The following is a 13,471-nucleotide window of genomic DNA, read 5'->3' on the forward strand; positions in this document are numbered from 1 at the left end:
TGAAGCAGGGGTCTAGCCTGACTTAGGGCATTGTAAATGGCCCATAGTTCCAGAACATTTATGTGTAGGGAAGTCTCCTGACTTTTCCATAGGCCTTGGAAGTTTCTTCCCTGTGTGACTGCCCCCCAGCCTTGAAGGCTGGCATCCGTGGTCACCAGGACCCAGTCCTGTATGCCGAATCTGCGGCCCCCTAGAAGATGAGCACTCTGCAGTCACCACCACAGCGACACCCTGGCCCTTGGAGACAGGGTTATCCGCCGATGCATCTGAGAATGCGACCCGGACCACTTGTCCAACAGATCCCACTGGAAGATCCTTGCATGGGACTTGGCGAATGGAAAGTCTTCGTAAGAAGCTACCATCTTTCCCAAGGCTCGCGTGCATAGATGCACCGATACCTGTATTTGTATTAGGAGGTCTCCGTCTAGAGACGCCAACTCCTTGGACTTCTCCTCCGGGAGAAACCCTTTTTATCCTGTTCTGTGTCCAGAACCATACCCAGGAACAGTAGACGCGTCGTAGGAACCAGCTGCGACTTTGGAATATTCAGAATCCAGCCGTGCTGTTGTAGCACTTCCCAAGATAGTGCTACTCCGACGAACAACTGCTCCCTGGACCTCGCCTTTATAAGGAGATCGTCCAAGAACGGGATAAGTACTTCGGCCATTACCTTGGTAAATACCCTCGGTGCCAGGGACAGACCAACGGCAACGTCTGGAATTGGTAATGACAATCCTGTACCACAATTTTGAGGTACACCTGGTGACGAGGGTAAATAGGGACATGCAGGTAAGTATCCTTGATGTCCAGTGATACCCTGAAATTTTCCAGGCTTGCAATAATCGCCCTGAGCGATTCCATTTTGAACTTGAACCTTCGTATATAAGTGTTCAAGGATTTCAATTTTAGAATGGGTCTCACCGAACCGTCTGGTTTCGGTACCATAACATTTTGGAATAGTAACCCCGGCCTTGTTGAAGGAGGGGTACCTTGATTTCACCTGCTGGAAGTACAGCTTGTGAATTGCCGCCAGTACTACCTTTCTCCGAGGGCAGCAGGCAAGGCTGATGTGAGGCAACGGCGAGTCGTCTCGAACTCCAGCCTGTATCCCTGTGATACTACTTGCAGAACCTAGGGATCCACCTGTGAGCAAGCCCACTGATCCCTGCAGTTCCCGAGACGCGCCCCCACCGCACCTGTCTCCACCTGTGGAGCCCCAGCGTCATGCGGTGGACTCAGAGGAAGCGAGGGAAGATATTTGATCCTGGAACTGGCTGACTGGGGCAGCTTTTTCCTTCTTCCCTTGTCTCTGTGCAGAAAGGAAGCGCCTTTGACCTGCTTGCTTTTCTGAAGCCGAAAGGACTGTACCTGAAAATACGGTGCTTTCTTTAGGCTTTTGTGAGGAAACCTGAGGTAAAAAATTTCCTTCCCAGCTGTTGCTGTGGATACGAGGTCCCAGAGACCATCCCCAAACAATTCCTCACCCTTATAAGGCAGAATCTCCATGTGCCTTTTAAATGCAGCATCACCTGTCCACTGCCGGGTTTCTACTACCCTCATGGCAGAATGGACATTGCATTAATTCTGGATGCCAGCCGGCAAATATCCCTCTGTGCATCCTTTATATATAAGACAACGTCTTAAATATGCTCAATGTTAGCAAAATATTATCCCTGTCTTAGCGTATTAATATTATCTGACAGGGTGTCAGACCACGCTGCAGCAGCACTATTTATGCTGAGGCAATTGCAGGTTTCAGTATATAACCTGAGTGTGTAAATACAGACTTCAGGATTGCCTCCTGCTTTTTATCAGCAGGTTCCTTCAAGGTGGCCGTATCCTAAGACGGCAGTGCCACCTTTTGACAAACGTGTGAGCGCCTTATCCACCCTAAGGGATATCTCCCAATGTGACCTATCCTCTGGCGGGAAAGGGTACGCCATCAGTAACTTTTTAGAAATTACCAGTTTCTTATCGGGGGAAACCACGCTTCTTTACACACTTCATTCATTCATCTGATGGGGGAACAAAACAGTGGCTGTTTTTTCTCCCCAAAAATAAAACCCCTTTTATGTGGTACTTGGGTTCATGTCAGAAAATGCGTAACACATTTTTCATTGCCGAGATCATGTAACGGATGTTCCTAATGGATTGTGTATATGTCTCAACCTCGTCGACACTGGAGTCAGACTCCGTGTCGACATCTGTGTCTGCCATCTGAGGTAACGGGCGTTGTTTGAGCCCCTGATGGCCTTTTAGACGCCTGGGCAGACGCGGGCTGAGAAGCCGGCTGTCCCACAGCTGTTACGTCATCCAGCCTTTTATGTAAGGAGTTGACACTGTCGGTTAATACCTTCCACCTATCCATCCACTCTGGTGTCGGCCCCACAGGGGGCGACATCCCATTTATCGGCCTCTGCTCCGCCTCCACGTAACCTTCCTCATCCAACATGTCGACACAGCCGTACCGACACACCGCACACACACAGGGAATGCTCTGACTGAGGACAGGACCCCACAAAGTCCTTTGGGGAGACCGAGAGAGAGTATGCCAGCACACACCAGAGCGCTATATAATGCAGGGATTAACACTATAACTGAGTGATTTTTCCCCAAATAGCTGCTTGTATACATATATTGCGCCTAAATTTAGTGCCCCCCCTCTCTTTTTAACCCTTTGAGCCTGAAAACTACAGGGGAGAGCCTGGGGAGCTGTCTTCCAGCTGCACTGTGAAGAGAAAATGGCGCCAGTGTGCTGAGGGAGAAGCCCCGCCCCCTTTTCGGCGGACTTTCTCCCGCTTTTTCTGTGATACTGGCAGGGGTAATTTTACATCTATACAGCCTCTGGGACTATATATGATGTATATTTTGCCAGCCAAGGTGTTATTTATTGCCCTCAGGGCGCCCCCCCCAGCGCCCTGCACCCATCAGTGACCGAAGTGTGAGGTGTACGTGAGGAGCAATGGCGCACAGCTGCAGTGCTGTGCGCTACCTTGGTGAAGACCGAAGTCTTCTGCCGCCGATTTTCCGGACCTTCTTCGTGCTTCTGGCTCTGTAAGGGGGACGGCGGCGCGGCTCCGGGAACGAACACCAAGGTCGGGTCCTGCGGTCGATCCCTCTGGAGCTAATGGTGTCCAGTAGCCTAAGAAGCCCAAACTACCACCTGTTAAGTAGGTTCGCTTCTTCTCCCCTTAGTCCCTCGCTGCAGTGAGTTTGTTGCCAGCAGATCTCACTGAAAATAAAAAAACTAAATAAACTTTCTTTCTAGGTGCTCAGGAGAGCCCCTAGTGTGCATCCAGCTCGGCCGGGCACAAGAATCTAACTGAGGTCTGGAGGAGGGTCTTAGTGGGAGGAGCCAGTGCACACCAGGTAGTCCTAAAGCTTTCTTTAGTTGTGCCCAGTCTCCTGCGGAGCCGCTAATCCCCATGGTCCTTACGGAGTCCCCAGCATCCACTTAGGACGTTAGAGAAATTACCAGTTTCTTATCGGGGGAAGCCCACGCTTCTTCACACACCTCATTTAATTCATCAGATGGGGGAAAAACCACTGGTAGTTTTTTCTCCCCAAACATAATACCCTTTTTTGTGGTACCTGGGGTAACATCAGAAATGTGCAACACATTTTTCATTGCCTCAATCATGTAACGTGTGGCCCTATTGGAAGTTACATTAGTCTCGTCGTCGTCGACACTGGATTCAGTATCCGTGTCGACATCTGTGTCTGCCATCTGAGGTAGCGGGCGTTTTAGAGCCCCTGATGGCTTTTGAGACAGTTGGGCAGGCACGAGCTGAGAAGCCGGCTGTCCCACATCTGCTATGTCGTCAAACCTTTTATGTAAGGAGTTGACACTTTCACGTAATTCCTTCCACAAGTCCATCCACTCAGGTGTCGGCCCCGCAGGGGGTGACATCACATTTATCGGCATCTGCTCCGCCTCCACATAAGCCTCCTCATCAAACATGTCGACACAGCCGTACCGACACACCGCACACACACAGGGAATGCTCTGACTGAGGACAGGACCCCACAAAGCCCTTTGGGGAGACAGAGAGAGAGTATGCCAGCACACACCAGAGCGCTATATAACACAGGGATTAAAACTATAACTGAGTGATTTTCCCTTATAGCTGCTTATATGTATACTACTGCGCCTAAATTTAGTGCCCCCCCTCTCTTTTTTACCCTTTGTAGTCTTGAAACTGCAGGGGAGAGCCTGGGAGCGATCCTTCCAGTGGAGCTGTGAGGGAAAATGGCGCCAGTGTGCTGAGGGAGATAGCTCCGCCCCTTTTTCGGCGGACTTCTCCCGCTTTTTTATGGATATCTGGCAGGGGTATTTTTTACATATATAGCCTCTAAGACTATATTATGTGAGTTTTATGCCAGCAAGGTGTTTAATATTGCTGCTCAGGGCGCCCCCCCCCCCAGCGCCCTGCACCCATCAGTGACCGGAGTGTGAGGTGTGCATGAGGAGCAATGGCGCACAGCTGCAGTGCTGTGCGCTACCTTGTTGAAGACCGAAGTCTTCTGCCGCCGATTTCCAGGACCATCTTCTTGCTTCTGGCTCTGTAAGGGGGACGGCGGCGCGGCTCCGGGACCGGACGACCGAGGCTGGGCCTGTGTTCGATCCCTCTGGAGCTAATGGTGTCCAGTAGCCTAAGAAGCCCAAGCTAGCTGCAAGCAGGTAGGTTCGCTTCTTCTCCCCTTAGTCCCTCGTAGCAGTGAGTCTGTTGCCAGCAGATCTCACTGAAAATAAAAAACCTAAAAGTATACTTTCTTTTCTAGGAGCTCAGGAGAGCCCCTAGTGTGCATCCAGCTCAGCCGGGCACAAGATTCTAACTGAGGTCTGGAGGAGGGTCATAGTGGGAGGAGCCAGTGCACACCAGGTAGTCCTAAAGCTTTCTTTAGTTGTGCCCAGTCTCCTGCGGAGCCGCTATTCCCCATGGTCCTTACGGAGTCCCAGCATCCACTTAGGACGTCAGAGAAACGATGTTTATTGCTGCCCAGGGCGCCCCCCCCCCGCCCTGCACCCATCAGTGCCATGTGTGTGTGTAAATGTGGGAGCAATGGCGCGCAGCTACCTGCTGCGCGCTTACCTCATGAAGATCTGAAGTCTTCTGCCGCCTGACGTCTTCTTATGATCTGTCATACTCACCCGGCTTCTTTTTTCCGGCATCTGTGAGGAGGATGGCGGCGCGGCTCCGGGACGAACCCCAGGGTGAGACCTGTGTTCCGACTCCCTCTGGAGCTAATGGTGTCCAGTAGCCTAAGAAGCAGAGCCCTTAACTCTTAAGAAGTGGGTCTGCTTCTCTCCCCTCAGTCCCACGATGCACGGAGTCTGTTGCCAGCAGAGCTCCCTGAAAATAAAAAACCTAACAAAATTCATTTTACAGAAAACTCAGGAGAGCTCCTGTAATGCACCCTATCTCCTCTGGGCACAAGATCTAACTGAGGTCTGGAGGAGGGGCATAGAGGGAGGAGCCAGTGCACACCATACTAGAAAGTTCTTTTAGGTGCCCATGTCTCCTGCGGAGCCCGTCTATACCCCATGGTCCTTACGGAGTCCCCAGCATCCTCTAGGACGTAAGAGAAAGTCGGATTGAGGTGAGGAGACGGGGAGCGGTGCGGCGGGCTATGGGGAGCGGTGCGGCGGCTACAGGGAGCGGGGATGAGAGGTACCTTGACGGCCGGACCCCAGCCAGGCACCTCTCTCCCTGCAGTGCGAGACTGGGCGGCCGTTATGTGCGGCTCCAGCAGCACCCTGTGTTCTCACACACGGGCAGCTGCTGACAGCTGCACGGACACCCGCCAAATCAGACAGTTGGATTAGGCTCAAATCACTCTTTGAATAGGTGTTGTCGGATCCATTCCGACAAATGCATGTTGGAATGGATCAGACTCTTACTGAATATACCCCTTTGTCTGACCTAATGATATCGTTTGTCTAGGAGATGCCGAGGAGCTTGCTGGGGAGTTCAAGGGAAATCGCTGTAATGTATGGCCACCTTAACACTTTAAAACAGTGAATGCCACTTTCATTATTAAGTATTCATTTGAACTTACATACTATTTTATAAAAAACGTGTGCTGTTATTGTAAATCATGAACATTCATAAAGCTCATCAGTGTACATTTATTTTTATTTATTTTTTAGAAACCCCACCCATTATGTCGTGCCAGTATACTCATAGTATATACTACAGATTCATCTATGTGACCATGAAGGGCCTATCAGCTCTACAAAAGGCTACTGTACTAAATGACACGAGCGTTAAATACATACAAATATGAAAAAAACTATTAAAGACTTTCAAAAACCGTTAAACATGTTTTACCATCAGAAAACACTGTTACAAATCCTATCTTTGCTTTCAGAAATTGTAGTATAACTTAGGAGTCGATTTCCAGGAGTGTTTCTTTGTGCAGCACATAAAATTATAACACTTAGGAAAAGTATGTAGCCATTTATACAAATGTAATTCCACCAGTATATTCATTTGTATAAAGAAATTTTTTATTTGCGTTACATGAACTTAAACACTTAGGGGTAAATTTACTAAAGCTTTTAAAAACAGAGAATTGGTGATGTTGTCCATAGCAACCAATCAGATGCAGTCTATCATTTCTCTATTGCCTTTTAGAAAATTATATACAGCATCTGATTAGTTGCTATAGGCAACATCACCACTTCTCTGTTTTAGAAGCTATAAGTAAATTGACCCCATAGTGACCAAACAGGACTTCAATAGGGAATTAAATCGTTTCAGTTAGCCAGATGCGTGATAAACCATGCAGCTAATTGAATCCCCCCCATATGTTAATGTATATGTAGTCAATGTATGGTCTAATGGTCCTCTAGTTCACTACAAGTGCAACAAATAAGATTTAAGATAAAGCAAGAGCATCTTGGTGCAAAGACAATAGCAGAGTAAGAAAAGTACGAAAGCAGACAGAAGGAATCCACGACGTAAGACGGATCAAAGCGTAGCACACTGCAATGGAAAAGATAACCAGAAAAGCACACACATGCAGTAAAAGATGTAAATGAAATGCAAGAATAAAGGAGCACTATCAGATAGAAAGGTTTACTTTATTTAAACAGAAAGGAATTCAGAGTTCTGAACATTGTAAAGTAGTAAGACAAGAATAGAAACAGGCAAAAGTAATGTAAATTTTATTGTTGGAAATGTACTGTACTACTGTAGAACAAGGACATTAATAGCCTGTAGAACACCATTATGTAGCAAAGAAACATGGAGTGTTGCATATTGAGGGGGATACAGAAAAGGCTGGTTTGTCTGAAGCATTAACACAGAAATATGCCACTGTCCGACAAGACTAGTGTTACTGATCACTTTTCAGGTTTGCATAAAGATGTGTACATAATCATATAATCTGCAGGTTGTAATTATGTAAAGCTTTTACTGTCCTGTTTGATCACCCTTCTATTCTGATTGCAGGTTCTATCCTATTTATTTTAGAAGACATTAAAAATATACAGCATCTGTAAAATAAATATTGAGAATCTCCAGATTAGAAATTGGTGCCTTGATGTTGGGAGCATTTATTCATGCTTGAGTGTGGGCTATTTAAAGTTTATTTAAGTTATGCCTAAACCCAATAATAATGCTTTTAAAACCAGCATTGAAAATGCTGAGGTCTTTGCTTTGTTTCATAAGCCATTAGCACATTTTGGTTGCTAGTTTACATTTTAGAGAGGCCAATTTAAAGAAACTGCCCACATCGGATCAACAGCTGTACTTTACATAGTTCACCATTTTACATAATTCACTGTTAATTGATTCAATTGGTCCACTCGCATTGATTTTCAATTTAATTCAGCCCATACATGAGGCATGTAGTGGATTTGGTCCTAATTGGAGAGGAACAGCTGTCCAATCAGATAACAACTTCACTACACACACCATCTATCCAAGCCAACTTTACTACACGCACGTCATTAGTTCTACATAATCAAGGAACAGGCTTGCTTTTCTTCCAGAAATGGGTGACTGTAATCATTTAACAGTGTAGCTCTTAGGAGCAGATTGGTGACTCACACTGAAAAACTACATTAGGTCCATTATGTAAACAGACCTGAGTATCCACAATGGACCACCTCTTAAGTGCCTCAGTATCCCAAATCATAACTAAAGGTGCCCGTACACAATACTTGCCTACCTGACCCTCTCCATGAGGGAGAAAATGCTCTGTTCCTGGACTTTCCTGGTAATGTATGATTGCCATCACCCGTGGTGAAACACCTTTCTTATCAATTAACTAGCTCACCACAGGTGATGGCAATCATACATTACCAGGAAAGTGCAGGAACAGAGCATTTTCTCCCTCATGGAGAGGGTCAGGTAGGCAAGTATGCCATACACTAGTGTGACTTCTCCAAGGGGAGAAGTCGCATACGTTGCCCTTGAACTGCCCGCCGCGACCGAGAAATCTATAGTGCAGCCTCTGCAATCCACAGGCTCCGATCCGATGAGCACGGGACCACGCATCGGATTGACCAGCGATTTGCAACTTTTCATCCGATTTCTTGTCTGATGCATCGAAATCAGACAAAATTGCATTTGTGTATGGGCACCTTAACTCTGGTCATCCACCTCTTATATTCTCTCTCTTTATACACCTAGTTCTCTTTCTCCTCATGAAAGCTTGCAATATACCATGTGATTGGCACCCAGCAAAAGAAAGGTTATTAAGAACTTCGGTAGAACACAGATTCACATTTAGGCTGCTGTGAGGCCACCTTTTACCCTGTGGCTAGGCACACAATAGACATTTTCCATTGAACTGAATAGAATGCCAGATTTCACTGGTACTTCAAATAACTGTATTGATAGATGCAAAAGATAATACCGATTTGTTTAATAAATTAAAAAAAAAAAATGATGAGTACCAAAAATAAAGGTAACTTACCATCCAACTACATTGATGATATTAAGTCCTGCAGGATTTGTCATTACTTGGGTAGCGGCAGTCCCAGTAGTTATAGATGTTACCATGGTAGACAGTGGAATGGTCATTACAGGTAACCCCTGACTCAGAGACATTTGCTGCTGAGCAAACGGAGCTATCAAAGTAGCTTGTGAATTAAAGCTTGAATCTTGGGGTGTGGGGGTTACAGAAGGAGTGTGAGGAGCGGAGGTCGAAACATCGGGTGGGTGCGGTGTCGATGAAGGGGTGTTGGTTGGTGTAGGAGTAGATGGTTTGGGAGTTCCGGATCCTGCTCATTGAGAAAAATAAGAAGCACTAGTACAAAAACACAACTGTTTAAAAATGGAGAGAGAAAAAAAACAAACAATCTAAACAAAAATAAATGAAAAAATAATATCCGGCAAAAAATATAAAATAATAAATATATATATTACACACTCAGGTTTCAAAACAAAACAGCATTTTTACCTAACCCCCTCCCACCCCGCAAAAGGCAACACAATATGAAACCTCAACAAGAAGAAAACACCTCCTTAACAGATTGCAAATGCTTCAAACCCATTTAATGGCAAACCAAATCAAAGAAATATAGTATTTTGTTAGTAAAGGGCCATATGGTGTCAGTTGAAGCAAACATACTAATTTTTTGAAAAATAAATAGTCAACGGCATATATTTTTTTTCCACTTGTTTTTTTTTTTTTTCTTAAAATGTGACAGTTTTTCCAAAATCATTTTCACACAATGCATGCAACTTGAACAATCCAGAAATACAGGCAATAAAATTCAGTTCACTTCCATCATGTTTACAAAGCCAGTCTTGCCTGCAACACACAGCATTACAAATGCTTGGCTGACTTCAATGCAACCAAAGTATTTAAAAAATATAAACTGACATGGGTTTTGCTCATTTTGCACATGTCCGATATCCTTCATACACTCCTCATGGGATAATTCTTTTGAGGCCATTTTCAGTTATTTGTTAAAAACATAAACATACCATAGGTTCAAAAAGTCATAATGAATTATGCTGCACAGCTTGACTTGCTGTCAAGTCGTACATATATAAAACAAAAAGCTGTAACAGGCCAGCTTAATATTTCTTTAAAAACAGCAGCTTTTAAAATGCAAAAAGTCTTATCGTACAAAAAGGAGAATCACGCTTTACGTCCTTTTGTCACATTGAATACCTGGCTTGCATTGCAATTTTTAAAGCATGAGAACACAAGTCATTCTAGCATCATACCATTTTATAAATACGTACACACTAAGGATGCATACAGAAAAAAAAGGGGAAAAAATGTATATATAAAACATAAGGACAATTACATTGAACACAAAATACATACATTTAACAAAACACATTGCTATAAATTCTAGAAAGGCTTTTACAAGCACTTGGAGCACACACAAGCATACATGTTGGCGTCACCAATCCATTAGATAGAAGAGCTTAATCTTGATGACCTCTACACCAAAGGCCTATGGAGACTTTATGGAGAATTTAGGTCGTGACTCACTTTGTGAAGAACTTGCAGGTGACATTGCTGATGGGGAGAGCATGCTGACTTGGTTAAGGTCCACAGACTGTTTCCGTGAGATGCTGGGAGGTTTAGATGGTGGAGGTGTTGTGGATTTGAGGTGGCCACTTGGCTGCTGGGGACTAAAAATACTACCTATAAACAATAATAAAACATGATGTGAGCATACTTGAATAACGTGGTAACACATCTACACAGTGATAGAAAACAAACATCTAACACCTTGGGGTAAATGCAATAGCTTCAGATCTGACAAAGTGCCATTTTTGTCAATTTTGCACCTGGATTTAAAGAGGAAACTTATTTTAAAAGGCAAAACCGAGTTGGTTTTGCCATAAAAAAATCATACACTAAATAAAAAACATATATATATATATATATATATATATATATATATATATGTCCTTTTAAATATAAAAAGACTTTCCTCTTCAGTTTGTCACCTCAAATATATAACTGACAATTATGACCTAGTTACTCATTCAGAAAATGTGTATCGGAGTACGAATGATAATAATCCTTCGCAAATAAAGGTATTTATTGTAGTACTGCAAAAGGAGACCAGAATTCTGTTCTCAATATGGGAGCAAGACCCAAAACCATGTAAAACTGCCACACCAACCACAGGATCTGGCAAAATTGCAAACAAAAAAAACCAAAACTGTATGGGTCAGGTGAATTATACTGTACAACAAAATCTTTATTTATACAAAGAAACCCCCAGAAGAGAAAGAGATAACATGGAGGACGTAGAGAAGGGTGTGGTTCATTTCGTCAACCCTAATTAGGTCGACATTCATTAGGTCGACCACTATTGGTCGACCGTGACTAGGTCGACACCTGAAATAGGTCAACACAGTCTGCAGGTCGACATGGAAAAGGTTGACATGGAAAAAGGTCGACATGAGTTTTTTTTATTTGTTTGGATGGCGTTTTTGTTCTTAAAGCGCCCGGGAACCCCAATTAGTGCACCGTATCCCTTCGCATGGCTCGCCATGCTTCGGGCAATTACTATTCCCAATCATATTCCACATGGATCGTAAAGTATGAAAGTTAAAAAAATGAAAAATAAATTGTGAAAAACTCATGCCGACCTTTTCCAAGTCCTTGTCGAACGAAAGACCATGTCGACCTAAAGCATGTTGACCAATAGTGGTTGACCTAATGACTGTCGACCTAAGTGTGGTCGACCTAAAGACCGGATACCGTAGAGAAGACAGTATACCATAAGAAAGACCAGTACAGTTTTTCTGATGGCACTCAATAGAATCTTTTTATTTTGGTATAATTTTTCATAGTTCTGGAAAAAGGAAGAAATCGGTAGATAATTTTAAAAAAGAAGCAAGAACAAAAAAGTGCTTGAAGACTTAGTCCAGAGTTGTGGAAACTAGTATAAATCTTGTACCAACTTGTAACTTTAGGCAAGTACCAGTATCTGTTTTCTGGAGTAACGGTACTTTTTTTTCTTTTTACATAAAAAGAAGCATTGAGAAAAAGAATACATCAAAAATAGGATTTTGGTACTTACCAGGTAAATCCTTTTCTTTGAATCCATAGGGGGCACTGGAGTACTCTTGGGATATGGACGGCGTAGCAGAAACAAAGGCACTGAATATTTAAATTTAGAACTCTCCACCCCTCCATATCCCAGAGTACCTCAGTGTACGACCTCAGTGTTTTTACTGAGCGAACTACTATAGAGAGGTTGACAATGGAGAATTCCTATAACATAACGGACAACAACAAAGTTGACCCATAACGTTACTGTCAACTAAACAGTTGACACCATAACCGATAGACCTTTATAATTTGAACCAATCGGTGAAAATGTGTTACCATAAGCTCCTCTGAGCTTAATACAAACCAGGTAAAATGTGTTACCCTAAGCTCCTCTGAGCTTAAAACAACCCAGGTAAAACTGCTCTGGGTGGGCGTCCAGTGCCCCCTATGGATTCAAAGAAAAGGATTTACCTGGTAAGTACCAAAATCCTATTTTCTTTTTCATCCACTAGGGGTCACTGGAGTACTCTTGGGACGTACCAAAGCTTCCCTCGTGGGCGGGAGAGCTGTTTGACACTTGTAACAGTAGGCAGCCAAAGCTAGATGCTGATGCCGCAACCGTTTAATAACGTGTAAACGCGCACAAACGTGTGCACTGAAGGCTATGTAGCCGCGTCGTAGACGCTCCACGACCAGCTGGTCCTGACATTCCCACAGAACCTGTGGAATGAGCTATTACTGACGAAGGCGACTGTAACTTAGCCTTAAAGTAAGCCTGACTTGTAGTCATTTTTATCCAACTGGATAATGTCTGCTGAGAAACTGGCTAACCCCAGTTGGCCGCATCATAGAGAACAAACAACGTATCCGTATTACGTACTGTAGACGTTCGGGACATATAGACGCGTAATGCGTGTACCACATTCAGAATTCTAGAATGTGCTGTCAACACAGGAACCACTATTGGTTTATTGATGTGAAGAATAAGAAATCGGAATGCGTCCGAAGTTCTGCTTTGTCATGAGAAAACTCAAATACGGTGGCTTGGAATACAAGGCACCCAAATATGAAAACAAAACACTTGCCGAAGCTAAGGCTAGAAGAAAACGTTTTCCAAGTGAGAAACTTAATCCCCATTTGTTTTAAGGGTTCAAAATATGAAAACTGTAAGAAATCTGAACCCAGCCTCAAGTCGCATGGCGCTGTAGGTGGGATAAATGGAGGCTGTATTTGATGACACCTTGTAGAAAAGGTGTGTACCGACGCAATAGAGTCAAACGTCTTTGAAAATAACTTGACCACACAGATACCTGCACCCTCAGTGCAGATAAACGCAGTTCTCCATCCCACCCCGTCTGTAAAATAACAGAATACGGGTAACTTGAAAGATGATGTCGGAAACTTCCGAGCTTCACACCCACCTATATAGGCACACCAAATTTTGTAATAATGAGCTGCCGTAAGCGGCTTCCTAGCTCGTAACATG

General features: G+C 44.1%; 1 protein-coding gene across 5 annotated transcripts in view; it reads right to left on the reverse strand.

The window, feature by feature from the left end:
• SUPT20H (SPT20 homolog, SAGA complex component) overlaps nt 1-13,471 on the reverse strand; it is a 179,133-nt gene that overhangs the window by 52,362 nt on the left and 113,300 nt on the right. For all 5 annotated transcript variants that reach the window (XM_063951846.1, XM_063951849.1, XM_063951847.1 and 2 more), the window contains 2 exons: nt 10,465-10,620; nt 8,929-9,235 (listed from right to left, as the gene is read on the reverse strand). In XM_063951846.1, the coding sequence (XP_063807916.1) occupies nt 8,929-9,235; nt 10,465-10,620 (463 nt within the window). The remainder of the gene's footprint in view (nt 1-8,928; nt 9,236-10,464; nt 10,621-13,471) is intronic.

The sequence above is a fragment of the Pseudophryne corroboree genome, chromosome 2, assembly GCF_028390025.1.
Source record: "Pseudophryne corroboree isolate aPseCor3 chromosome 2, aPseCor3.hap2, whole genome shotgun sequence".
NCBI lineage: Eukaryota > Metazoa > Chordata > Amphibia > Anura > Myobatrachidae > Pseudophryne > Pseudophryne corroboree.